Source organism: Tachypleus tridentatus, chromosome 2 (assembly GCF_004210375.1).
Source record: "Tachypleus tridentatus isolate NWPU-2018 chromosome 2, ASM421037v1, whole genome shotgun sequence".
NCBI lineage: Eukaryota > Metazoa > Arthropoda > Merostomata > Xiphosura > Limulidae > Tachypleus > Tachypleus tridentatus.
In genome coordinates, this window is record NC_134826.1 from 65,714,266 (window position 1) to 65,740,614 (window position 26,349).

The 26,349-nt window shown below is 32.3% G+C and overlaps 2 protein-coding genes across 3 annotated transcripts; one reads left to right on the forward strand and one right to left on the reverse strand.

The window, feature by feature from the left end:
- The first annotated feature begins 7,357 nt into the window (after positions 1-7,357).
- On the forward strand, positions 7,358-12,691 carry LOC143244047 (potassium voltage-gated channel protein Shab-like). Its single transcript, XM_076488046.1, has 3 exons — positions 7,358-7,628; positions 9,379-9,962; positions 11,660-12,691. Exons 2-3 carry the CDS (start codon positions 9,609-9,611, stop codon positions 12,497-12,499), a joined length of 1,194 nt encoding a protein of 397 aa, XP_076344161.1. The 5' UTR covers positions 7,358-7,628; positions 9,379-9,608; the 3' UTR covers positions 12,500-12,691.
- Positions 12,692-14,648: 1,957 nt separating this feature from the next.
- LOC143244049 (putative protein-lysine deacylase ABHD14B) lies at positions 14,649-25,573 on the reverse strand. 2 transcript variants are annotated; one of them, XM_076488048.1, is made up of 5 exons: positions 25,437-25,573; positions 21,400-21,545; positions 20,270-20,438; positions 18,833-19,140; positions 14,649-16,141 (listed from the first exon to the last, which is right to left on the reverse strand). In XM_076488048.1, the coding sequence occupies exons 1-5, from the start codon at positions 25,444-25,446 to the stop codon at positions 15,947-15,949; spliced, it is 828 nt and encodes a 275-aa protein (XP_076344163.1). In that variant the 5' UTR covers positions 25,447-25,573; the 3' UTR covers positions 14,649-15,946. The 2 variants fall into 2 exon arrangements, with proteins under 2 accessions (XP_076344163.1, XP_076344162.1); XM_076488047.1 differs by having other exon boundaries at positions 21,400-21,656.
- Between the last annotated feature and the right edge of the window lie 776 nt (positions 25,574-26,349).

Genomic DNA, 26,349 nt, shown 5'->3' on the forward strand with positions numbered 1-26,349 from the left:
ATATCAGGTTAACGAGAGATATATTTTCCCCACATTTCTGTTAATTTGTCTATTTATGATATAAAATCAGAGATTTGTAATAATTACATTGCAGATCGATCTTGCGTTGTCCAACAGGACACTACGCAAGAGATATTTCATCCATATCAGAACTCCTCAGTTTACTGAACGATAAGAAACAAAAGCTTGTCTGAAACTATTTATAGCGAAACAATTTTATCCTATTTAATGGGCGCGTATACAATTTCAAATCTTTGAATATGCTAAGACCTTGTATTTATTGACCTCAAAGTTCTGCGCCGTCTTAGTTGTCCGTTCAATGCGGCTTTGAGACTGTCGAGGCTTTACAACTGTTCTTATTTGAAAATTTACCACATTGACTTCGTTGTACATTTTACAAATGATCAAATTGAAAATACCGAAAAATAATTTTTGTTGCAGTGTCTACCTGAAATTTATTTCCGAAAATAAAGTCAAATATTAATAAAAATGATAAAATTCTCATAATCCCAAGCAAAGTGAACGCGTGCCCAGGTTATTAGCATGCATCGTCTGTTGTTATATAGGACCGGCATGGCAGGTGGTTAAGGCACTCGACTCACAATCCGAAGGTCGCAGGTTCGAATCTCCGTCATAGCGAACATGCTTGTCCTTTCAGCCATGGGGCGTTATAATTTGACGGTCAATCCCACTATTCGTTGGTAAAAGAGTAGCCTAAGAATTGAAGGTGGATAGTGATGACTAGCTGCCTTCCCTCTAGCCTTACATTGCTAAAATAGGAACAGCTAACGCAGATATCCCTTATGTAGCAGTGAGAGGAAAGCCAGTTATTAGAATCCTTAGGCACAAAGGCTTTGTTTCGCTTCTAAACCCCAATAACGTGCTAACAGTTGATTGTGTGAGCGTGTTTATAGGTTGCAACCTTCAGCTTTCCAGTAAACTGCGTGGTACGCTAACCATAGATTTCATATAATTAGTACTTAACTACAATGTTTCTAGAGTGGAGACCGTAAATAGAATATAATGAGAGATTTGTTACAAAGTTTCAAAAATTAGTTCATTGAAAGTTGAATATGCCATAATAAAAAATACATATAATAATTTAACGTGAATAAGCACTTTTCTCAACATTTAAATTGGTAAAATTATAATTTTAGACTTTTCCAGTGTTAGGTTTGTTTATTTCGGAATTTCATGCAATTCTACATAAAGTTGTCACTAATTCTGAACTGACAGGACAGAGGGAATTCGTCAAGTGAATAGCACCAACTACCTAACTTTATGCTATTTTTGTGTGATCCAATAATGAATTTGACTGTCACTCTTACGGTGTACCTATGATTCTAATGTGCAGAGAGCGTTTTAAGAAACTTGTTGAAAATGACGAATCTTAAGAGTTCACAGTTCGGGCAAGTTAACCAATAGGCCACGCTCAGTGTTTTTAACGTCAAGTTTAAGAAAGAAAGATTTAATATGTTCTGTGGTTTATTAAAAGGTATCTCTTCGTCGAACTTTTTATTTCGATCTTTGTTTTGTACAGAAAATGTGGAACAGAACAACTCCCAGTATTTTTCCGAAAATAAAGTAAGGAGTTAATGTTTCAGAATAACAAATTGGTTGGTTGGTTTGGTGTTTTATGGCGCTAAGCATCTAGGGTACTTGTGTCTAGAGTAACAGAGCGAATCCTTATTGAAAAAAAGGGGAAAAAGGCGGCAATAAAAAATAATGGAACATTTTTTTTCCAATGAACTAAATCAGAAACTAAAAAAAAGATATTATAGGGAAAGAATCTCCTACTAAATAACATTTATTGTTTATAGAAATACAAACTGCTCAACTATGAATGTTTAGTACAGAAGTAGAAATATTCCAACAGTATATCGTATTATCGTGTATAAATCACAGAACAACAGGCTGTTACAGACAATCTAGTAACGTTGTGAGGTACTCATATCACACACGAGTTTAAAGACACAGAAATGGTTTAATCACATTGCATGAAGACAATAATAACAGGAAGTTGTGAACCAAGAATATCATCCGGGTTCTTAATTAGAACGTGAATTATAAAGCTTCAATTGTAATACTCAAGTTATTTAACAATGAAGAAAAAACAATGTTTACTGTCCACTAACCCATTTGTCTCAACAAACAGTAGTTGTTTTCAGTTTAGTTAAAATAATTTCATACTCTGGTTATTTGACAATCAAAACAACAACAAAAAACTGCTCTTCACTGACTTATTTTGTAATAAACAGTTTTTTTTTTCAGTTTATTTTATCATCGTGATTAATCTGTGAAAGATCATAATCTCTTGTAAACATTACTAGTATTTAGAGAATAAACATTTTTATACTTGTTTAAAAAGTTAAATTCACGTTAATCAAGACATATTTTAATATATAGAATTATAAGTGCTTTAATCATAGTGATATTATTAAAACTGCAATAAGAAAATTTTTGGCATCAGGAGAAGGAAAATATCTCACCAGAGATTCTGTTGTTTGATTTCTTTCCTCTAACCTACAAATGAATTGAAAAGAAGAAAACCGAAACAGGTGATATTACTTGTTAACTCTTCCACGAAGAATAGAATTATCTTTTTTTAACATTTTTTTTTGCATATAACACTTTTAAGTATAAATATAAGCTGGCCTACAGCGAACAATGTAACTCAACTTGAGGGAATTAGAGAACCATGGGCAGTAGAATACAGGTAAAATATTTATCTCAAACCTTCCTCTGTTAAACGTAGAAAATTCAGTATTTAGTGGTCTCATAACTTAGATTAATAAATCAAAGAAATGAATGGATATATGTGTAAAAGTGTTTTTATTTTAGTGCAAAGCTACACAAATGGCTATCTACGTTTTGTACATCATGGGGAACTAAACCTCGGATTTTAACACTGGATGATATATGCATAACTCAAAACAAGTAATTCAAGTCGAATTTAAGCGATATATATTTTACTTTTAAAACTGAGAAGTAACAAATTATGTACAAAGTAAATTACATAAAAACGCCATCTTACGACAAATTCCACACGTCTTACAAATCTACTTGAGATGAACCTGATAAAAGTACATAATTTATATTTAGTGAAATTTCGTAAAATGATTATTTGCGTTCACAATAACACGATAAATGTATTTCTCAATTTTCCTTCATAAAGTATTTTTTTATTAAATAGTTAGATGGATATATTTCAGGTATTTCTATTAATGTCACTCTTGGTGGCAACAATTGCGGTGGATGGTAAAGCAGTCGACAAAACTGAGGACGATCTGAAAGCTGAGGCGACAGGCTATGGAGGTGGTGGTGGTGGTGGCGGCGGCGGTGGCATCACTCTTGGGGTATTAAATATTTTCTTTATGTTTTATATATGTAATTTGAGAACATAAATTCATAAATGACCTAAAACACAGCAGTCGAAAACAAAGTTCATTATTGTAAATAGTTTCAGCACAACATACAAAACTATATACAGCAGTCGAAAACAATGTTTGTTGTTGTAAGTAGTTTCAATACATTATATTAAGTCAGTCTAAAACAAAGTTCATTGTTATAAGTTGTTTCAACACATGATATAAAGCTAGTCGAAAGAAAGTTCATAATTGCAAGTAATTTCAACTCGTGATATTAAGCTAGTTCATTGTTATAAGTAGTTTCAACACATGATATTAAGCTAGTTTAAAACAAAGTTCATTATTGTAAGTAGTTTCAACACATAATATTAAGCTAGTCCAAAATGAGACTTATTATTTTAAACAACAACTACATGTATTGTTATACTGGTGAGAATTTTATCCAGTATTTCATTTTAGACTGTAAATACTTCAATATTATTTATTATTCTGTTCAGAAATTAAATGAACAATAGAAATACATTAACCTACTTTTTCTTTCTTTTTTTTATCACAGGTAGCTACTGTAGGCCTTGGTGGAGGAGGATATGGTGGTGGTGGTGGTGGTGGTGGTTATGGAGGAGGAGGAAAAGGGGGTGGAGGTGGTTCTGTAACACTCCTTGCTATTCCATTATCCTTAGGAGGTGGTGGTGGTGGCCGCGGTGGAGGTGGAAAAGGTGGTGGAGGCTACGGATGGTAGATTTAAGGTTTGTTCTCCTTTGTAAAATTATATCTGAAACAATTTACTTCACAATTTGAACAGTTCATCTATTTTTTTAATAACTATGTTGATCAGTGAAGTTATTTTGTATGTTACTGGATTCCACTTTCTTCATTTAAAAATATCCCTTAATACACATATAGCCATTATGTAATTTGTCTACTAAAATTTAATATTATTTACAAACTACAAAACTAGACAACAGCTAATGTGTTTCGAATAGCTATAGTACCAAACCTTTGTTTAGCTAATAGTAAACCAAGATAATTCTAGATTAAAACGTTATAAATATTTATATCTATACCAAACAACTCAGAGATTTTTATCGAAATAATAATATTGCCTTGATGTATAGTTGTAGGACTAAACCAGTGTTTTCAGATGACTAGACTTAGAGAAATGGGTATTAGAATGATTATTCACTATACCAAGGGTAGGAGAATGATTACTCTATATCTCAGTGGTACTAGAATGATTATTCACTATACCAAGGGTAGGAGAATGATTATTCGATATCCCAAGGGTACTAGAATGATTACTCTATATCTCAGTGGTACTAGAATGATTATTCAATATCCTAAAGTTACTAAAATGATTATTCTACATCCCAGTGGTACTAGAATGATTATTCAATATTCCAAGGGTACTAGTATGATTATTCTACATTCAGTGGTACTAGAATGATTATTCAATATCCCAAGGGTACTAGGATGATTATTCAATATTCCAAGGGTACTAGGATGATTATTCAATATTCCAAAGGTACTAGGATGATTATTCAATACTTGTAGAATATTACATTGATGATAAACACGATATAATAATCGTAACCTTCAAGTGAAACTGTTTTATATATGATATCATAATAATAACTCATGAACCACCATAAGCAAACGTTTATTAACGAACTTCATATATTTAAAGAATAATAGAACCAAACTTCCTGCTTTCTATTTATTTTTGGTATTACTTTCCGCTTGTTCAATTTCAGATGTACAAACGAATATTATTTTATTCTCGCAGAAAATGGCTACAGACAACTTGAAAGAAACAAGGTAACCTGTGAAGAAAGATGGTGAAAATATATGTAATTCTCTCTTGTGACTCAAGCATAAACAGTGATAATACAAAGTCTCTATGTGAGTGTAATGTTGAGAAGTCAGTGACATAATGTAAAAAAATCAACACAGATTTAAAAAAGGAACAAAATAAATCAGTACGTACTTTTTTTAAATGTTGCAGACTTTCGTTTAAAGTGAATTAACCACGTGTTTAAAAAGACAGACAATGTTTTCTCAAAGTTAACACTGAGATAGTAAAAATCTAACAGATACACAATAATATTTATGTAAAGTCTAACATATACAGAACAAAATAGATGAACATTCTAATATATACAAAACAATGGGGTGTAAAGTCTAATATATACAGAACAATGTGGATAAAAAGTCTAACAGATACAAAACAATGTGGATGTAAAGTCTAATATATACACAACTATGTTGGTAAAAAGTCTAACAGATACAAAACAAAGCGGTTGAAAAGTTTAATATATACAAAAGGTTATGGATGTTATGTCTATTGTATACACAACACTATAGATGTAAAGTCTAATATATACACAAGATTGTGGATATAATGTCTATTGTATACAAAACACCATAAATGTAAAGTCTAACAGATACATAACACTACAGATGTAAAGTCTAATATAATCACAATACTTCAGATGTAAAGTCTAATATAATCACAATACTATAGATGTAAAGTCTAATATAATCACAATACTACAGATGTAAAGTCTTAACAGACACACAACAATATGGATGTAAAGTCTAATATATACACAAGATTATGGATGTAATGTCTACTGTATACACAACACTATAGGTGTAAAGTCTGATAGACACACAACAATATGAATGTAAAGTCTAATATATGCATAATACTACAGATGTATGTTCTAATAGAAACACAATAGGTTGATTGTTATGAGGAACAGGTACTAACTGTCTCTAAAATAAAAAATGGAAGAGAAATCACTAAAATCTATAAACATCATAAAATTATTGGTGTAGTTTAGATGTATATATATAACAATAACAATAATGATGTCAGTAGGAGCAGTTATTAATTACTAACATTGTTGTGTGACTCTATTGATAGACGGGCACTTAAGAATTATTCGGTAGATAGAATATAGTCCACTTAACACTAACAAATACGTAATCAGGACAACAGAGGTCGTAGCAATAGTAGTACCAATAACAGTAACAATAATGATGTCAGTAGGAGCAGTTATTAATTACTAACATTGTTGTGTGACTCTATTGTTAGACGGGCACTTAAGAATTATTCGGTAGATAGAATATAGTCCACTTAACACTAACAAATACGTAATCAGGACAACAGAGGTCGTAGCAATAGTAGTACCAATAACAGTGACAATAATGATGTTAGTAGGATCAGCTATTAATAATTACGTTGCTGTGCGAGTCTGTTGTTAGACGGGCACTCAAGAATTATTCGATAAATAGAATATAATCCATTTGACACTAACTAACACATTTTATTTTTTGAATATTAAGCTGCCCGGTTAGTATTTCTAAGGTAGGCATTCTTAGACTTTGTTAATAATTCATATGTAAACTTAGATTCGTCTAAACGCAAAATTCACTTTAAAACGTGCGAATTTATATCTCTATTTTTTATTAGAAACGCAATCTCAATATTCAAACTAACTGACTAATTAATGCACTAGTTAAATATCTACCAGACTTGTAAATTATCTTTATCCTAAATGAATTTATATAAATATGTGTGTGTGTATATGCCCCCTGATTGGAGAACTATAAGTTCACGAACTTTGAATATTAAATCTGTGTCTCAATCCTGCAGTGGACACAGCACAAATCCCAAGGTAGCTTTGCACTAAAACACACTGTTTTTTAAACTTTAAAGAAAGTTCCATATATTAAGGCCACACCATTTGTTAATATTTAGTATGTGTTTAAGGATTCCGCACTTTATGCAAAAACGAAATATAAAGTCCTGTAAGTCATACTTAAATTTCAACCAACTGTAAAAGTAACAGAAAACATGCCCTTTAAAATATAAGTATACGATATTCTATTTTAAGCCTAGATTTACAATTTTGACAACAATCACGTGACGAGAAAGCATTGCTATTTCTGTTTTTAAAAAAGGGGGTTTAGCTGTCTGTGAGGTACGGCTTACTTAAATAGCTCGTGAAAGTGTGTTTCTTCCATTTGATCTTAATTACTTGGGGTGTGTATTTACTTCTGTAACATGTTTGAGGCAATGAGTATGAAACAAAAAATCGGAAGTTGTATAGAAAGGTTATTTACATTTCTTAGAACAATATTATAACTTTTCGATAACATTATAGGAACAGAGGTTCAAGGTTTGGTTTAATTCACATTGTGCGTCACTGAGGTAACCAGAATTGAGATTTTTAACTTCAAGTTCTCTCACGTTAGGTAGGTTTATTTTTACTTTTAAGCTCGGAAGTTATAATAGTCACAAAATATAAATTATAAAAACGTATTTATGCATATCGTAATCTCTAGTTTAAAACCAACTTGCGTTTCAATAGCTTGGAGTAATGTCTGAAAACTTTGACAATATTACACTTATTTTTTCATTTCTTTCGTTAGTTATTTAATAGTGTGGTTAAATAATACTATTCCATAGAGGTGTAGTATGTAAATATTTTTACCACCCTTCTTGTAGAATGCTTAGAACAATTAACACATTTCTTTGTATTTCCCTGTTATGCTTGCTTATTAATATTGTCGCATCATTACTACCAGCACACGCTATGTTTTTATCATTTAATTCCTTGTAGCAGAAGTAATAAAGTCTGTGTACTTGCCAAATAATATAATTTGATGAGAACTGTACAGCCAATTGTGGGAGAGGGGTGAATGTTTGACGTCTCTACAGCTACGGGGCGGATGCTTGGTGTCTGTTACTGCTGGAAGAGGTGTATTTCAGTATTTATATTACGTGGATGAATATATGACACATTGGACCTAAATCCAATTAAAGTGCTGACAAGTAAAAAAGAAAAACTTAGGGTTAACTCTGTATTCACCTCACTTGTAGTCTTTCTTTATGAGTTCAATGCTATATTAACTTTCAAAAGTGAATCTAAATTATTACCGATTTATATTGTATATATAGTTAATAATTATGTAGGGAATCGTAAGTGGTGTAAAGATAAGTTTAAAACAAACTAATATTTATTTAGCACGTTCTAAACTTCGTGGAACACGTTCAACTTCACCTCGGTTTTGGACTGTAGTGTATACTAACACACATCCAAAAACGTATCAATCAGTGAGTTCCCGTAATTTAAATAAAGACTGATGGCTTGAGTTTGTTTCCTATCTCGTCATCGTCAACCCAACCGACTGTAAGAGTGACACCTAAAAGATATTATTTATGAATAAACTCCCAACCAGAAAGCCAGTCTTTCTAGAATGTCAGGACAGGCATAGCCAGGTGGTTAAGGCACTCTACTCGTAATCCGAGGGTCGCAGGTTCGAATCCCCGTCACACCGAACATACTCGCCCTTTCAACCGCGGGTACGTTATAATGTTACGACCATTCCCACTATTCGTTGCTAAAAGAGTTGGCAGCGGGTGGTGATGACTAGCTGCCTTCCCTCTAGTCTTGCACTGCTAAATTAAGGACGGCTAGCACAGATAGCCCTCGTGTAGCTTTACACGAAATTCAGAAACAAACAATTAAGAATTTTTTTTTTTTTTACAACAAAAACCAGTGGCGTATGTATAAAACCAAACGAGGGACCGAACGGGACTAACAAAATTATAAATTGCTGCCAACAAAAATAAATGAAGAAACATGCAAGTCCACATAACCCACATTTATTTTGTTTTCTTGAACTGTACAAACAAAAGATAAGTTATTTATCGCACTTTATGGTCTGTCTGTACAGAACACGTCAGATATTTCTTATGTTTTAATAGTTTATGATTATACTGTTAGGGGCGGCGTTCACGGTTAATGGTAGCATTGTTACGGGGTCAGCATTTTCGTGATTAATGGTGATATTGCACCAGATTTTAATTTATTGCAACTTTATTAGATATAAAATAAACGTCTCACCTCTGGCTGAAAGATTTGGATTTGTTGGTTTATTCACGTTATATATATTTCATATTTCATGGTCTAACCATTTTAACAGGTGATTTTTCATTCAGTTTGGTAACATTATGACCCCTCGCCAACCAAATACAGCAGTCTAGAGTATGTTGAAACTTCCCGATGACCGAATCTCTTCAGGACGAACCAACTTCCTGTGTACGAAAACCAACGGATCATTTTAAATGTTGGCGGAGTTAGAAATCAAGTGTTAGGACGGACTTTGGACCGACTGCCACAAAGCCGGCTGGGTCGTTTAAGACAGTGCACCAGTGCCACAGAAATCCTTATGATTTGTGACGATTATCACCCAGAAGTGAATGAATTTTTCTTTGATCGCCATTCTGGAGCGTTTAGCGCTATTCTCAATTTTTACCGCACCGGCAGGCTTCATCTAGCGGGAGAAATGTGCATTTTTTCGTTCAAAGATGATCTTGATTACTGGGAAATTGACGAAAACTACATGGAGCCGTGTTGTCTGCAGAGATACAACCAGAATAAAGAATCTCTTCTGGCAGACTTTAATGTTGAACATTCTACGGAAGATAAAGAAAAGGAAAATTTCGGAGGCGGAAGACTTGCCATTTACAAGATGTTTCTTTGGAACCTGATGGAGAAACCAACGTCATCTTTCGCTGCTAGGGTAAGTTCTATCTTGCATGTTCTGCTCTTAATTAAAATGTTTTTAAGGTTTACACATTCAGTAAAATACTGGACTAGGTAAAAATGTCACACAAAGCTTTAATAAATTACTGAAGCGACCATGTTCTGTATAGAAGAATGTTATCATAACTTATATTTCTCATAGGGGCATTGAAACCATAATTTCACAGTAGAAAATCTTTTTAGAAACTTGCAACGAACGAACACCGTCTTGATGGAACGTTCTGTTTTACAGAATTAAAAACAAAAGAGCGCTGCTAAATTAAAAAATAACAATAAACTGCTATTGTGGTCAGTTTTGGGTCCAAGATTCCTTAAAAAGGATCTATTTTTATAAAACTGTATTCCAATATCCTAAGTTCATATGTATGTGGCCCATTGTGACCTACTAATTAGCCTGCAGGATTGGAAGATTCGAAGTTCAAACATACTTGAACTTCTAGCTGTGGGAGTGTTATAAAATACAAGTCAATCCCGATAATTGATTTTAAAGAAAGCTACGTAGGCGGTCAATGCTGCTTATTGGTTCCCTTCCTTCTGTTCAACAGTTTAAAATTTGTGACGGCTTTTTTAACTGTGGGATGCCCCGATCGTTTAGCCAGTATGTACGATGCTTAATTTTAAAATATCAAATTACACAGTACGTATAAACAGTTTATTTTATAAAACTGAGACGTTTCTAAATTATAAAAAATGAAATTGAGTTCCGGTTACAGATGAATAAAAGTAATAAAACTGATATTTAAGCTTTGGCATTGACGCATGTGTAATACGTTAAATCATGCACCATGAAATAAAATATAGTGACGCTTCCAATATCAAAGTATAACGTCAAATGGCAACCAACAACTTGAAGATATAGCATTAAAGTCTGACCAAGTTCTTGAAAATACCAAAACATGACAACTCAGTTCTTGTGAACATAACACTGAGTTCACATGGTTATCATAGTTGTGCAAGTTTACCTTCAAGCCTACGTACATTGTACAGTTTCTAACAACATAGATAGCCTATTAGGCAGCTTTGTGCTTAAGAACGAACAAATTGATCCATTCCATAAAACTATGATCTTTATTGTACGACAGCAATGTCATAAAAGGCAGTTTGTCATTCAGTGACAATTCTGTAATAAACTGCCACTGTTTACATAAGTTAACACATCTGCTTAAGTATGTCACCTCTGAAAATATTTACAAGATTACTTGGTGTTTTTTAGTTATGTGCAACAACAAACTGAATCAAAATCCATCCAGTAAAATGTATGTCTCCAGAATAGAACCACATGTTACATTTAGTGCAATGAAAATATCGCTTGGTTCTGTTGTCATTTACAAAAGTCTCTAACAAAAGGGGAAACTGTGGTAGCTGTGTTCTGAACCTGTGCTTTATACTCGGAGATTTCAAAGTTTTGAGAAAATTAAGTTTGTATGCTACTTTTCAAGTTAGGTTTCAAACATTCATATTTTAGTTCCGAACTGTATCTAATGCACAGCACGACATGGTGATTGTTTACTTTTTAAATTAAGAGGAATAACTGAACCAGTTTGTTTTACTCATAACTAATGTCGTGTTTTAGTTACTTTTGGCTCCATTGTCTTTCTCACTGACATCTTGTTTTTGTCATTTTAGATAGTTCGTTCTCTTTATTAATCTAATATCATGTTTGTATGATTTTAGATTTTTGCTGTGGTGTCCGTTCTCTTCATCATTTTAGCTACCATTGTGCAAATAGTAAACACCATCCCCAATGTGCAGACGAAAAGAAAGGATGGCCATTTTGAAGAAAACTTTTATTTAATGACGGTGGAAGCGGTCTGCATTGCTTGGTTCACCTTCGAGTATCTTCTCAGATTTACGTCATCACCACGTAAGTGGGTGTTCTTTAAGAGCCCGCTGAATATTATCGATTTGATAGCTATTTTACCGTACTACGTTTCCTTGATTCTCATTGGATTAGACAATGACGCGGCCCAGTTTGAAGACATTCGACGAATTGTTCAAGTTTTTCGTTTGATGAGGATCCTCAGGGTTCTTAAACTGGCCCGTCACTCCACGGGGTTACAAAGTTTTGGGTACACAATGCAACACAGTTATAAAGAACTAGGGCTGTTGGTTTTGTTCGTCGCTATTGCCGTTGTACTCTTCTCTAGCCTTGTTTATTACGCAGAGAAGGAAGACCCTAAAACAAAGTTTACTAGTATCCCCATGACATTTTGGTGGGCATGTATCACCATGACAACTGTCGGTTATGGGGACATGTATCCCACCACTCCACTTGGCAAACTGTTGGGTAGTATTTGCTGTATCTGTGGTGTACTGGTTATTGGACTGCCTGTTCCCATAATTGTAAACAACTTTGCCGATTTCTATACAAATCAAGTCCAACGTCAGAAAACTCTTGAAAGAAAGAAGTCTGTCCAAGTTGCCAAAAATGCTGGTAAACTTCCTCCTTTACAAGATATTGCTTTCTCGGCTTCAACGCCGATTCAAAATCATCTTCGAGAAGCATTTAATTAGTCAGGTACACTACATTAAAATACTTGTATTTGAAATTGCCCAAGGAATATCTAGTTGAAATAGTTTATATTAAAATATTGAAGCATCAATATAACATTTGAATTTTGCACTGTTTATTAAAAAAATGCATGGAAACGTTGGTATTAAATCTATATAAATATTTAAGAAACAACCGTGATTTTAACCGTTTAAAAATACATCTATAAGAAATCTACAAGTTTCTTCTTGCTTTATAAAAGTCAGTACTAAATTTATTTTTAAGGTATCTCTATCTATCGGATGAATAACGCACTAACTGCTCTGTTCTGGAGGTGTCTGTGATAAGTTAGTGATATGACTAAAGTCACGTTGAACTTGGTAATTCGAAAATCAAGGATTCCCAAAGAACAGGTTTTAGATTTTACGTTCAAATGTATCTTGTATTATAAAAACCTACTTAAAATAACCCATAATTATCTAAAGCGATTTTCTACTGTGTTAAATTGTAAACATTTGTTTAATACGTTTTTATACTACCTGTGGGTTTATTGAATTCTAAACACAAAATAACCTTTAACAAGTTTTTATATTCTTGTTTAGCTTTACTCTATAAATAAAAAACTTTAACCACGAGTTGTATTTCTGACGTACGCGAGTTTTTGTTTCGCTGATTTTAATAATTAACAAAATCTTTCACTGAAAAACATCATCCTGTATTTACTTATCAAAAGGCATTTGTTTACTTCATGTACTTTAAAAAAAGATTTATCTTATAAAATCTTTACGCAAACGTCTAATGAAGGAGAAACCATAAAGGCTTTGAACCTGTTAAACATCTAGAAGCAGGTGACGCTGCAGACATAGGTTAGGAATGTTACATCTTTAGCAGGAATAATACATAGTATTATTTACTGGAAACGAAGACTCGCCATATGCAAAAAACAAAAACTTGTTTGTACTCGTGATCCGTGCAGGTGATTTTCTGCAATGTTTCCTATTATAAAGTCTTGCTTTGTAAAACTATACAATTTATCAAAGATTAGCTGCGTTTATAAGTGAATACCAATGAGCGCTTAGAAACCTTGGCAGTGAGTAATATTTGACCAAAACAAATGGGCAGTAGTTTCGATATCATATGTTAACGTGAGAGCGTTGGCCACCCTAACGTCAGCATTCATGATCCTAAACAGTTTATAACCAAGAAATGTCAGATGAGGACAAAACTTTTTTTTTTGTTAGCAGTGTCCGAATAATTAAATCATGTTACTTTAACTTAAAGTAAAATCTAGAACTTGAAAATAAAATCTTTCTTTCATTTTAGAACTGTTTTAACAAATAGGTGTCCAAAACTGAAACGACTCTAGCATCTTTCCTCTCAAATTTGTTGTGCGATCTGCCAACGACTGTCAATATTGATTTTGTCAGGTTGGTCACAAGAAACGTGATGCTCTGAAAATAAGTATTAACCCCCTTACCTATCTTAGCTGGTAATGAGGCCTAGCTTTAATTGTAGCTAGTTAAGTGACTGAACAACTCTTAAACAATATTTTGTCTATAGTATTGTTTGATAATTCCAGTACGTGGTTCACATGGATATGTGCTTTAAACCTAAAGTGCACAGCAGTCCATACATTCCTATAGAATTAAACTTAATCTTTTAATACAAAGGTTGACTATATTATCTTGCCAGATCATGAAAGTCCAGTCATGGTTTTCCGTGGACCGGTGTCTTCACAACGGCGCCAGAGCAAAAATGATTTGTTGTAACACTGTAATGTCCAAAGCACACCTCTCTTCCCTGTTGCCTTCCATAATCTATCTAATGTAGGTGAACAATTTCCCAACATCAATTTCAATGACATACTTTGGTATGGAATAGCATGAATACCAGTTTCATCCTCCACTTGCTTGAAGTATGAGATAGTTGAAAGGATATGTTATGGAAACAACTTGTACATTTCCTAAAACAATTAGTTTTGGTGGTATCACTGTAGCTTCAATATACAAAATATAGTTCTGATACATGCCATCCCCTTACAATTTTGTATATTTTACTGTTATCACATGATATTCAAAATAATTTTCATATAACACACTCAATCCTTTGAACTTTTAGTATTTCTGCCTTCATAATAATCTACTGACAAATATTTATAACACTGAACCAAGATTCTTCTTTGACTTGTTATTTTTCTCTTTCTCTACAAAAGTACAGAATTATGGATTAGGACTGTGTGGACCTCATCCATTTTCAAACACTTTCCTAAATTAATAATGCATCAAGTTATTGAAGATTTTGTTGTTTAGAGGATCCTTAATAATACATTCACCACACAACAAAATACAAGCAAAACTACCATTAATATTACACAGGAAATGACCCACTACATAGACTCGATCATTAGTGAATGGTGTAACAAGTAAACAATTTTTAAAATTGGTGTCTTGGGCCATTTTTTTCTAGACGAGCTTACTGTTGTAATAAGTAGTTTAAACACTAAGAAAATAGACAAGATTTTGCAAATTTTATCACTATAAATGCTTAATTTGTAAATCAAAGGATTACCACACATCACTTATAAAAGTAAAAAAAAATCATTTGTCTAAAGGCACTATTAAGGTCATACAAACATCATGTGGTGCTTATTAGAAGTTACAAAACATGTCTAAACATCTTTAATTTACAGACTGGCAACAACAATGCATATTGACAACTGTTTGTTATCAACAATTTATTTTTGTCAGCTTTGATAACTAAGCCAAAAAATCTTTTAGACTGCCCTCATAAAGCTTGGACAAATAAGAATTCATAAAACATACTTTATATACATTTAATACGTACCACTTGTTTGGCATTAGCAAAGGAACGTAGTCTACGAAACAACAGATGTTACGTACAAACAGCTGTATGCTTACGGAAGTAAAATTAACCTTTAACATCTCTTTACCAGAACTTTAAGTTACATAGTTCTAGAGCTAATGTTACTTATGAATGACATAAATTCCACTTGATATTTTGAAACCTTTATGAGTAGTGAATTATAATGAAACAACTTCTTCATATCTTTACACACTTAGCTCAGCCATTTTTTTTAAGCTTTTCTACCAAATTTTTATGCCTACATACTCTCAAATCTTTGGATACATCGTGAAAAGTTGCTTTTCTTTTTTCTCAAATTGTAACTGAATATGTGAAGACCAAACCAATTATAACAAAATACATGTACAGATATTAACTATGCAGCAATTATTTTAACATTTGTTTATATCTATTTTCTGTAAATTATTATGTTCAGATGCCCCATGCCTAATTTCATGAAGTAAACCTCTATATATATTTTAACTATTGGTGTATTACTGATTATAGTAAATTAAAGGTGTAATTATTTGTAAACTTGTTAAGGTGCAATAAAAGCAAATTATCAAGTGCAATATATTGTGGGTTGTCTCAGCAACATGAACATTCACTTATTGACTCTTGGCTGCCAGCTGTGCAGCATGGCCAAGAAAGTTGTAGAGCAGTTTATGCCACAGTTTTGGGTTATCCAGGTAAGCTGGGTGCCGTCCTTCAGGAATCTCTGCTGCTTGGCTTCTTGGCAACAAACACAACAGTGCTGAATTCTTCCCACGATCGTACTCTCCAAACACTACTAGAGTTGGGGTCTGAAAAATTGAATTATACTAAACTGTAATATCTTCTACCAGAAACCAGTATATTAAAGACAACCTTAAATATTGATTGTGACTATCTCAAGAATCCTACATGACTCAGAAAATGGAAAGTTAAATCTTGGCTGTAACTTTCTTAGGAAATCTACTAACATGAAAAATCACTTTACTTGCTTGGTATGTCATGACATACATTTCTTAAACAGATAAGTTTGCATTTTTAACAGATTACTAAAGAAGGGTTATGAAAAGGTCTCATGATTTTATAACTTTTAGCAACTAAAACAAAATTTTGTGTGTGTGTAAATAAAAACATAAAAAAGGACCTTATGGAATGAAAAACATAAATGTTATTGGGTATTAGATTTATGTAAGGCTTAATGCATATTTTAGACATTTCACTCTAAAAACAACACAGTTTTGGTTTTAGTATTCATCAAGACCATTAAAGTTAGAGTTCAATCTGTTTATCGTAACATTCGTTAATTTTACTTTCACTGTACCTTTCAATTCAATATTAAGATTGTATCGGAGAACACTACATATATTAGGGACTTACTAAGAACCAGGCTAATGGTGAAAACAGAAGGCACAGTTACTAATGTCACACTGATAGTGAAATGTGTTTATCTGGAGGATAGAGAGGCACAGTCACTAGGTGTCATACTTATGGTGAAATGTGTTTATTTGGTGGATGGGGAGGCACAGGTACTAATGTTACACTGATGGTGAAATGTGTTCATTTGAGGGATGCAGAGGCACAGTTACTATGGGCTACACAGATAGTGATTTTTTTTTGGGGGGGGGAGAGACAGTTGCTAGTTACAACACTGATGATGAAGTGTATGGAGTTAGAATTGCCTTAACTTCAAGCGTATTCTTACAAATATGGTCACTATATGCAATGTAAAGTATCATTAGCAACCTACAATTCTAAAAGTATGTTTATTTATCAATATTCCTTTCTTACAATCACAAAGAATGTTCATCCATGTTCAAAACATGTTACCTCAAACTACATTACAATTGTATAATTTATAGCTTGTGTTATCCAGTAAAAGTGGTTTGTGTAATATCTAGATTCATCTTAAGTCAGTTGCCATAGAGATCCAACATACCTAGCTTTTTATTAGGTGTTGATTAATCCCAGAAATTCTAAATCAAGATAACACTGGGATCAGAATATCATTTGAGCTCTTCTGTCATTATTTTAGTCTCTTTTTAAGATACACTGCCAAAATTGAATACATACTCACTGCTTGTTTCTCTGAATTTAACAACAAGCGTTTCAAAACAAGAACCACAGAAGTTCAGTCCATCTGAAAAGGACCCCCATCTTTCTTCTCTATTTGGGTTTTATGAATATTGTTTCAGTAACTTCAAACAATTATAAAGATGACTTTAACAACTGGTCTACAATAATTTTTTCAACCTTGAGTACAGTTATATAAATCAACAAAACTTTTTCCCAATAAAAATAGCTTGCTTTAATAACTAAGATATCAAAACTAAGCAAAAAATATCAATTATAAATTATGCTAAAACAAACCATAAAAATTTCTGCATGTCCAAAGAACTGACTCTACTATATTCTCAGGTGCTTATGCTCTAACAGAAAGAGGCTGCAAAGCCATGCGAGGTAAGCCTGCAATATATGTAGTCTACAAACACTGATTTACAACAGAGCCATGCAGCAGCTCCAAGCAATGAATGGCACAAGTATAGCACAATATTTACTTTTCTTCCAATGTTAGCACAGATAAATCACTACTAGTGGATTACACTAAATATATACCTATACTGTTGGCAACAAAGATCCATTATAATGAAATTTACTCCCACTTTTGCATAAAATCAAAAAGGTGTGAAAAAAAATTGTACTCCTGCATTACCTTTATATCACAATAACTAGTTTACCTTATTTTTTAAAAATAAATAACGCAGAATAACAACTGATAAGAACTGATAGTGTTCTCTCAAGTTTTCTGATTATCATTGCTACAAATGCTGCCAATTTCATTTCTATAGTTCTCAAAGGAAATTTCTAATATTAATTACCTTTAAAACCATCTGTGAATCTCAATAGATTAAAATCTTTAATTTTTATTGATTACAAACACAGTTTTAAACACAATGGACAAGAACTAGTAAACTGTTCCTTAGAAAAATAACATTGAAATACTGTTATATATATATATATATACACACTGCTGGCCAAAATCTTAAGGCCAATGAATATAAAGAAAAAAATTGCATTTTGCATTGTTAGACTCAACCACTTAATTGAGTACAACTTCAAAAGATGAAAATAATAGAGAGAGGAATTTACATTACACCTCCCACTATGCAAATTAATAAGGCTTATATCTTGTCATTCACATTTTTTACTAAACAATAACTACCAGCCACCCTAATATCAACTAAGTGTCCACCAACTGTTCTCTATCAGCTACCTAACTCCTAGTCTGTTTAACAGCTGTTCTGTATCAGCTACTTAACTACTAGTCTGTCCAACAGCTGTTCTGAATCAGCTACCTAATATCAGTATGTCCAACAGCTGTTCTGTATCAGCTACCTAACTACTAGTCTGTTCAACAGCTGTTCTGTATCAGCTACTTAACTATTAACCTGTTCAAACAAATCCTACAGGTGTAGCTACACATTCTGGTGTATTGCTTCACTTACCTTAATACAACTTAAGTTTGGAAGTGGAGGTTTCAGGAACTTTCTTAAACTCTCACAAACACCAATCACTTGATCCTCCTGGGTCTGACTAGTGGCACAAGAATGCTTTTCAAGTATACTTGTTCCTACAGGGGCAACTGGAATGTATCCACCCATTTCCTCAGAGTATTTCAACAAATAAGGAAGCGCATATGTACCACTCATACTTGGACTGACCACCACGGGTCGTTTCAAGCCCAAGGCTTTGATAACATGGTTGAGGAATTCACCTTGATCAGATATACCTGCCACTGAAGATTTACCATAACCTGCAAACAGTCAACTGTATAAGTACCAACTATGAAGTACACCATATAAGCACCTTACATACCTGGAACAGTTAGTAGAATACTGTTTTTACTTAATAAGAATCACACTTGCTGATTCAAATGTTTCATAGAGTATACCTCCAAACCTGAGTGATAATTAATCACTCACTATTACCGACCTGGAAGGTCAAGGACATCAAAACAGGTTATCCAAAATCAACTTGAAGTTATAAGAAATATTATAAATATTAATCATAATACCATAAAGTCCATAAAGTTTATTTTGGATTAAAAATTACATTACGTTTATCAAAATAAATCTTGCATAATGAACTAGATTGCTGAATTTCAAGGAGAAGAATGAAATTTAATCAAATAATGATTAGGTATAATAATATATCACTTAAAAAGTAAATACTGGTAAACTAAACACTACTTGTACTCTTGATCAGAAAGAAATATATCTTTACTGTGTGCCACAACATTTATATATCTATCTTATGGAAATATATATGTTTTCAAAGTTGAAATTCTATTAAAAGGCAAAACAAACTTGCTTATGGAAATCAAAAATCTTACGTAAGTTCAATACATGAAAGATTTCAAATTGTAAGTAGAGTATACAATATATTACTAGTTTACAGGCTGTTCAGTGTGTGTAGAGTTACATCTATTTGTCTACAGGCTGATTAGTGTGTGTGTAGAATTACATCTTTGTTTACGGACTGATCAGAGTTAAAGATATACCTTTTAAATCTTTTCTAAACCACTTTTCCAGTAATTTAATTTTTACAATACAAGATTTCCTTAATATTACATGTTTTATTAGTCGTAAAAATGCCAGGGTAACTGCCCTGGAATTATCTGTAGTTATGAGCATGAAAGGTAATTCACGTCTATAAATGTTATCCTTAAAATCAATGAAAAGTTAGTTAAAAATGTTTAAAACTTATGTTTATGACAGAGAAACTTTGATTCTGTATTGCTCCCTAGCAAATAGCAAAATTAGTAATTGTAACTAACATAACAGAAGCTATAATATTTACCCTGTGACTCTGTGAATAGATCAAAATAGAAATAAAATGCTGCACAATTTTGACTCCTAATGTTCTAAAGCCATCATACATACCAGGTATATCTATAGCAACAGTACGATAGCCCATTGCAGCCAATATTTGTATGGTGCCCAGATGGAGCCACGTCTGTGAAGAAAATGCAGCACCATGCAAAAGGAGTATAGAGATGTGGGGACTGGACTCGCTTTCAGGTTGAGCTTCACGATAAAAAACTTGAATATTCTGGATGATTAAAATAAAAGAGACCTATACAAGTGTAATGTTTCATTTAACCCAGAATTACTGGTTGAACCTGAACAATCTTATCAGTTTTTCTAAATTATTTATGTAACAAACTGACAGCCAATCAAAGACTTTCTTTATTACAGCTTACAAACACCTAAAATATTTAAATGAAAATACAACAGATATTGAATTCCATTATTCAAAGTTTGTAGTGCATACTTAGAAAAAACAACACCCTATAACCCCCAGAAAATAATACATTTTGTTACAAATAAGATTTCACCATTGTAATAGCTCTCTTTCTTACACAAAAAATTTTTATTTGTGTATTATACTAAATAAATGTTATCAAATATAAATCTGTAAATTGTTTTGAGTTAAAAATTAAAATAGATTCAGAATTATGATCTTTAATTAAATCAGATTTAATTTAATTTAAATTTAATATGCAGGTGTGTGGTAACTGAACTTGTAAGTGTTCAACAGTCTGGACAGCGTTAACATAACACACAAAACAAACAGTAAATGGTTTGATTACCTTTACTACCTGTACAGAAAACAAATGATAAACTATTTAAGTTACTGTAGATTTTGGTAAACGAACCTCCTTTTCTTGTTCAAAGGTTTATTTCCTAAAATAACAAATTACTTGACAGAATCTGTAGCAGTTTGGATTGGAGAGAATTTACCATAGAGAACTAAGAAGAACTTGTACTTTAGATTGGAGAACAGTTTACTGTACAGGGCTGAAAAAGACATGCACATTTTGAATTGGAATAACTTAGAATTTAACTACATTTCTCCATGTATTGCCAATAGAATAATTTTCAAGAACTATAATTTACATACCATTCATTTGAACAACTGTATGGTTTATAAGATAACTTGATCGCTACGATAAATAAAATATTCAGCATGATGTATGCTACAATGTAATAAAGAGTCAGAGTTAACTTACATCAACAGACAAAACATTTTCTTTGACCTTTATGCTACCAGTTCTTTTTGACACCGTTTCTGGTATCTCCTGAGACTTCAGATCCACATGCTTCCAAAAGTTAGAGGTTGAGGGGTCTTTTGCCTCATCTTTGGATCCAGACCAACCTATGGGGTGAGGAATACTCTTAGGGTCAACATCAGAAGGCCAATAGAGCAGAAAAGCAGCAGCAAGCCACAAGGGTATGGAGAGCAGGCCCGTCATCACTATCTGTCGGCCTGGTAGAGTGACAAAGAATATTGATGGGGGGAAGACAAAAGCTGTTGTTTAATTCTTTAAATGGAAACACGACAAGGATGGTAATGATAATACGCACAGGCAAGTTGGAATAGATAATAATAATACACAAGAAATATGGCAAGGATGATAGCAATAAACATAGGTAATAACAATAATACATAAGAAATATGACAAGGATGATAACAATAAACACAGATAAGTTATCACAGATAACAATACACAAGAAATATGGCAAGGATGATAACAATAAACACAGAAAAGTTGTCATAGATAATAATACACATGAAATATGGTAAGGATGATAACAACAATAAACATAGGTAAGTTGTCATAGATAATAATACACATGAAATATGGCAAGGATGATAACAACAATAAACATAGGTAAGTTGTCATAGATATTAATACACAAGAAATATGGCAAGGATGATAACAACAATAAACATAGGTAAGTTGTCATAGATAATGATACACATGAAATATGGCAAGGATGATAACAACAATAAACATAGGTAAGTTGTCATAGAAATATGGCAAGGATGATAACAACAATAAACATAGGTAAGTTGTCATAGATAATAATACACATGAAATATGGCAAGGATGATAACAACAATAAACATAGGTAAGTTGTCATAGATAATAATACACAAGAAATATGACAAGAATAGTAACAATAATAAACTCAGGTAAGTTGTCATAGATAATATTACACAAGAAATATGGAAGGATGATAACAATAAACACAGAAAAGTTGTCATAGATAATAATACACAAGAAATATGACAAGAATAGTAACAATAATAAACTCAGGTAAGTTATCACAGATAATAATGCACAAGAAATATGGAAGGATGATAACAATAAACACAGGTAAGTTGTCATAGATAATAACAATAACACACAAGAAATATGGCAAGGATGATAACAATAAACACAGATAAGTTGTCATAGATAATAACAATAACACACAAGAAATATGGAAGGATGATAACAATAAACACAGATAAGTTGTCATAGATAATAACAATAACACACAAGAAATATGGCAAGGATGATAACAATAAACACAGATAAGTTGTCATAGATAATAACAATAACACACAAGAAATATGGAAGGATGATAACAATAAACACAGATAAGTTGTCATAGATAATAACAATAACACACAAGAAATATGGCAAGGATGATAACAATAAACACAGATAAGTTGTCATAGATAATAACAACAACACACAAGAAATATGGAAGGATGATAACAATAAACAGAGGTAAGTTGTCATAGATAATAATAATAATACACAAGAAATATGACAAAGATGATAACAGTAAACACAGGTAAGTTGTCATAGATAATAATACACAAGAAATATGACAAGGATGATAACTATAAACACAGGTAAGTTGTCATAGATAATAATACACATGAAATATGACAAGGATGATAACTATAAACACAGGTAAGTTGTCATAGATAATAATACACAAGAAATATGACAAGGATGATAACTATAAACACAGGTAAGTTATCATAGATAATAATACACATGAAATATGGCGAGGATGATAACAATAATAAACTGAGGTAAGTTAGTAAGGAAGATATTAATAAACACGTGGGTAACTTAGTGAGGATCATATTAATAAACATGCGGATAACTTAGTGAGGACCATATTAATAAACACATGGATAAGTTAGTGAGGATCACACTAATAAACACGTGGGTATGTTAGTGAGAATGATATTAATACTCACACAAGTAATTGGCAAAGATAATATTAATCAAATCATACAAGAACATCTTTATCTGCTTATCAAAGACTAGAAATAGCTCTAAATTATTTTCAATTGCCTCTACTGTATATGTTGAAGAGATATACATTATATCTTCAAGATATCTGTGTACACATTAGGTATCCTAGATGTATTTTCTATATATTGAGGTTACCTGTATAAACACAAGATATCCTGTATGTACTTTCTTTGTATATATTCAGATTAGCTCTCTACACAAGATACCTTACATATATATTATATATATATATATATATCAATTTGATGTTAACACATTTCATTCATTATCTTTTTATTCATAAAGAAGGCATGTAACACCCTAGTAAAGACTAGTCACTGAAAAGAACAAAATTAGATCAGTTACCTCACATATTCACATTGCTTCTATAAACAATATGAACTAAACACAGAGATGTGTTTGTTTTCCTAGAAAGTAAGTATTGTTAATTCACAAATCACTACCAAGAATGTAGGGTTGGTATCTATATGTATTGTGTTTTACACCACACATTAATAATGTTTTAAATTCAATAAAATTATTTTAATTTGTACAGTGTACATACATATATAAAAAAACTAATTATATGAATGAGTCAATACAGTTGAGTATTTGTTTACATACATCCTTAAACAGCTGAATTAACCTGTAAATGTTATTTTAATTTCATTTTACTGTTTTGAGTGACAAACAATCTCAAAAACCTTAAAGGCAGATCAATTGGTCTATCACCTTCCTTTTCTTGCATTTTTCTCAGTTCATTTGTATTGAAGGCTGTGTGCATTGACCTAAGGCTAGTAAAGAAATCAGTCTTTTTACCCTGACACTGCTACTAGGTGTAAAGGGCAAAGTAAGAATTGTAATTTATTTCTTCTCTGTGTAAGTTACAAAATAAAAAGATGACCTAAGAAGGTCAAAACATTATTCTCTGCTTTATTAGTAAAAGTGTCAATTCCCATACCAGCCTACCTGAGATACATTTTCACTTTAAGCAGGTTTCTCATCATCAATGAATTATCACACGCTGTTCTCTCTGTACTCTATCTCTGTTACACACTCACACACATTTAAAGTAATAACTACTTCAACATATTTTTAAAATTGTATTTTTTGGGAAATTTACATAAATCATTTATGAACTCATATATGTATGCAATTAACAGTTAAGATTTTTAATTTATGTTGCACTGAATAACACAAGAACATTCACTGATGATTTACACTAAACTGTCTTTATCATTTATGTCCAATGTCATTGAGATAGATGATTAATGTAAAAATAGACTAGGTTTTTTCTTTTATATGTTTGTTTCCATTGTAGTATATTATGTCTTCATATGTAGAGGCAGTAAATTTAAATGCATTTAAGAAAAAGTTTGGTACGTATATGAATTATAATGTTTTTAAAGTTAATATAATTTAGAGTATGGAAAAGCCAATAGCTCTCATTTGTCCCAAAACGCTGTGTTATAGTAAGCCTTTATTAAAAGCTAGATGTATATAAATTCATTTCTAGGTTTCAGCCTGGTGTACATAACATGTATAGAAATTTTATCATCACACTGAAAAGAATGCGAAATGGATTTTTTCATTTCCCACAAACACAAGTGTGGAACTATCTCAGAACGGCTGACGATGACCTAGGAGGGTCGAAACGTTGTTCTCTGCTTATCAATAAGTGTTACTACCCATACTAACCGTTCTGAGATACATTTGTATTTCAAGTGGATTTCTCGTCATCAAGTGTAGAACACTCATTTATAACCTCAAAACCATTTTGCTTTGAATTTCATCCATTAAACGTAATCAGGTAAAACTAACATAAAGAAACTTTACACAACGTATAACTGTAAAGTCGTACTGATACGCCACATCTTGTGTTAGGTTTCTTTGGACGTATCTGTCCTCCACATACATATAAAATTTTATATGGTCTAAAAGTTTACAATCTTACTTTATTATACCTGTTGCCATGACTGCTTTAACTTTCAATCCAATTACACCACACAAATTCCAGTATCGATATACGATATAATACACTTTTTTTTTAAATCAATCCACAGACTCACGAGTTCTCTTTCTTTTGAACCGCTAGGTGGTGTGTTAACGTACCTTTGAACCAATATAAAAATTTAGTTTACAATAGGTAAATGTAAATTTGTAAACAATGTTCTGCGATTCTCTACTTGTAAAAATGCCTTATTGTGTGATTGGGGTTTAAAGATGGCATTAAAAAGTGCCCGGCTAATAGAATAAGAATTACATTGATTACTAATCACAAAAGAAGTCATTATATATCAACAGTTGTTTGTAAAATACAGTAGTAAAAATTATGAAGTGAAAAAAATTAACGCCCCTCTATATAAAGATAACATATGTTTATTTCCTCCATTAGTGTTTCCACTAGCTTATACACAGTGGAAACTTGTGCTTTTAAAAATGACACAATATACGTTACACCAACGTAAATAATAAAGGTACTTTTACCACGTCACACCTAAAACAATCAAATAATTCAGTATGCACAATAGCTAATATAGTTCTAAATACTTTACTGAAAACACGTTCTGTCCGAAACAAAATGTATATGCTTTGATGATTCACTCCTGGTAGAAACAGGTCTGTCGAAATAACTTTATCAAACCTCGTAGTTACAATATACACTAAAAACTTCCGAGATAACTCAGTCAAATTTTCATATCTTTCTGGTTGTTCTAGGCGTAGGAATCGAACCCCTGATTTTGCGTTGTAAATCCGTAGACATACCGTTGTACTACCGGTGGGCACACATACAAATATATACAGTCATGTGAAAAAGTTAGGACACCCTATGAAAGTCTGTGTATTTGTGTAACAATTTTGGATATAATGATATTT

Bases quoted from the DNA above. Each gene is read 5' to 3' on its own strand.
- LOC143244047 (XM_076488046.1), top strand. From the start codon at position 9,609: ATGATTTGTGACGATTATCACCCAGAAGTGAATGAATTTTTCTTTGAT. The intron at 9,963-11,659 runs GTAAGTTCTATC...GTATGATTTTAG, and splicing joins CGTCATCTTTCGCTGCTAGG to ATTTTTGCTGTGGTGTCCGT.
- LOC143244049 (XM_076488047.1), bottom strand. The intron at 20,439-21,399 runs GTAAGTTAACTC...TTAATCATCCAG, and splicing joins AAAATGTTTTGTCTGTTGAT to AATATTCAAGTTTTTTATCG. The intron at 16,142-18,832 runs GTAAGTGAAGCA...TCAATTTTTCAG, and splicing joins CAAACTTAAGTTGTATTAAG to ACCCCAACTCTAGTAGTGTT.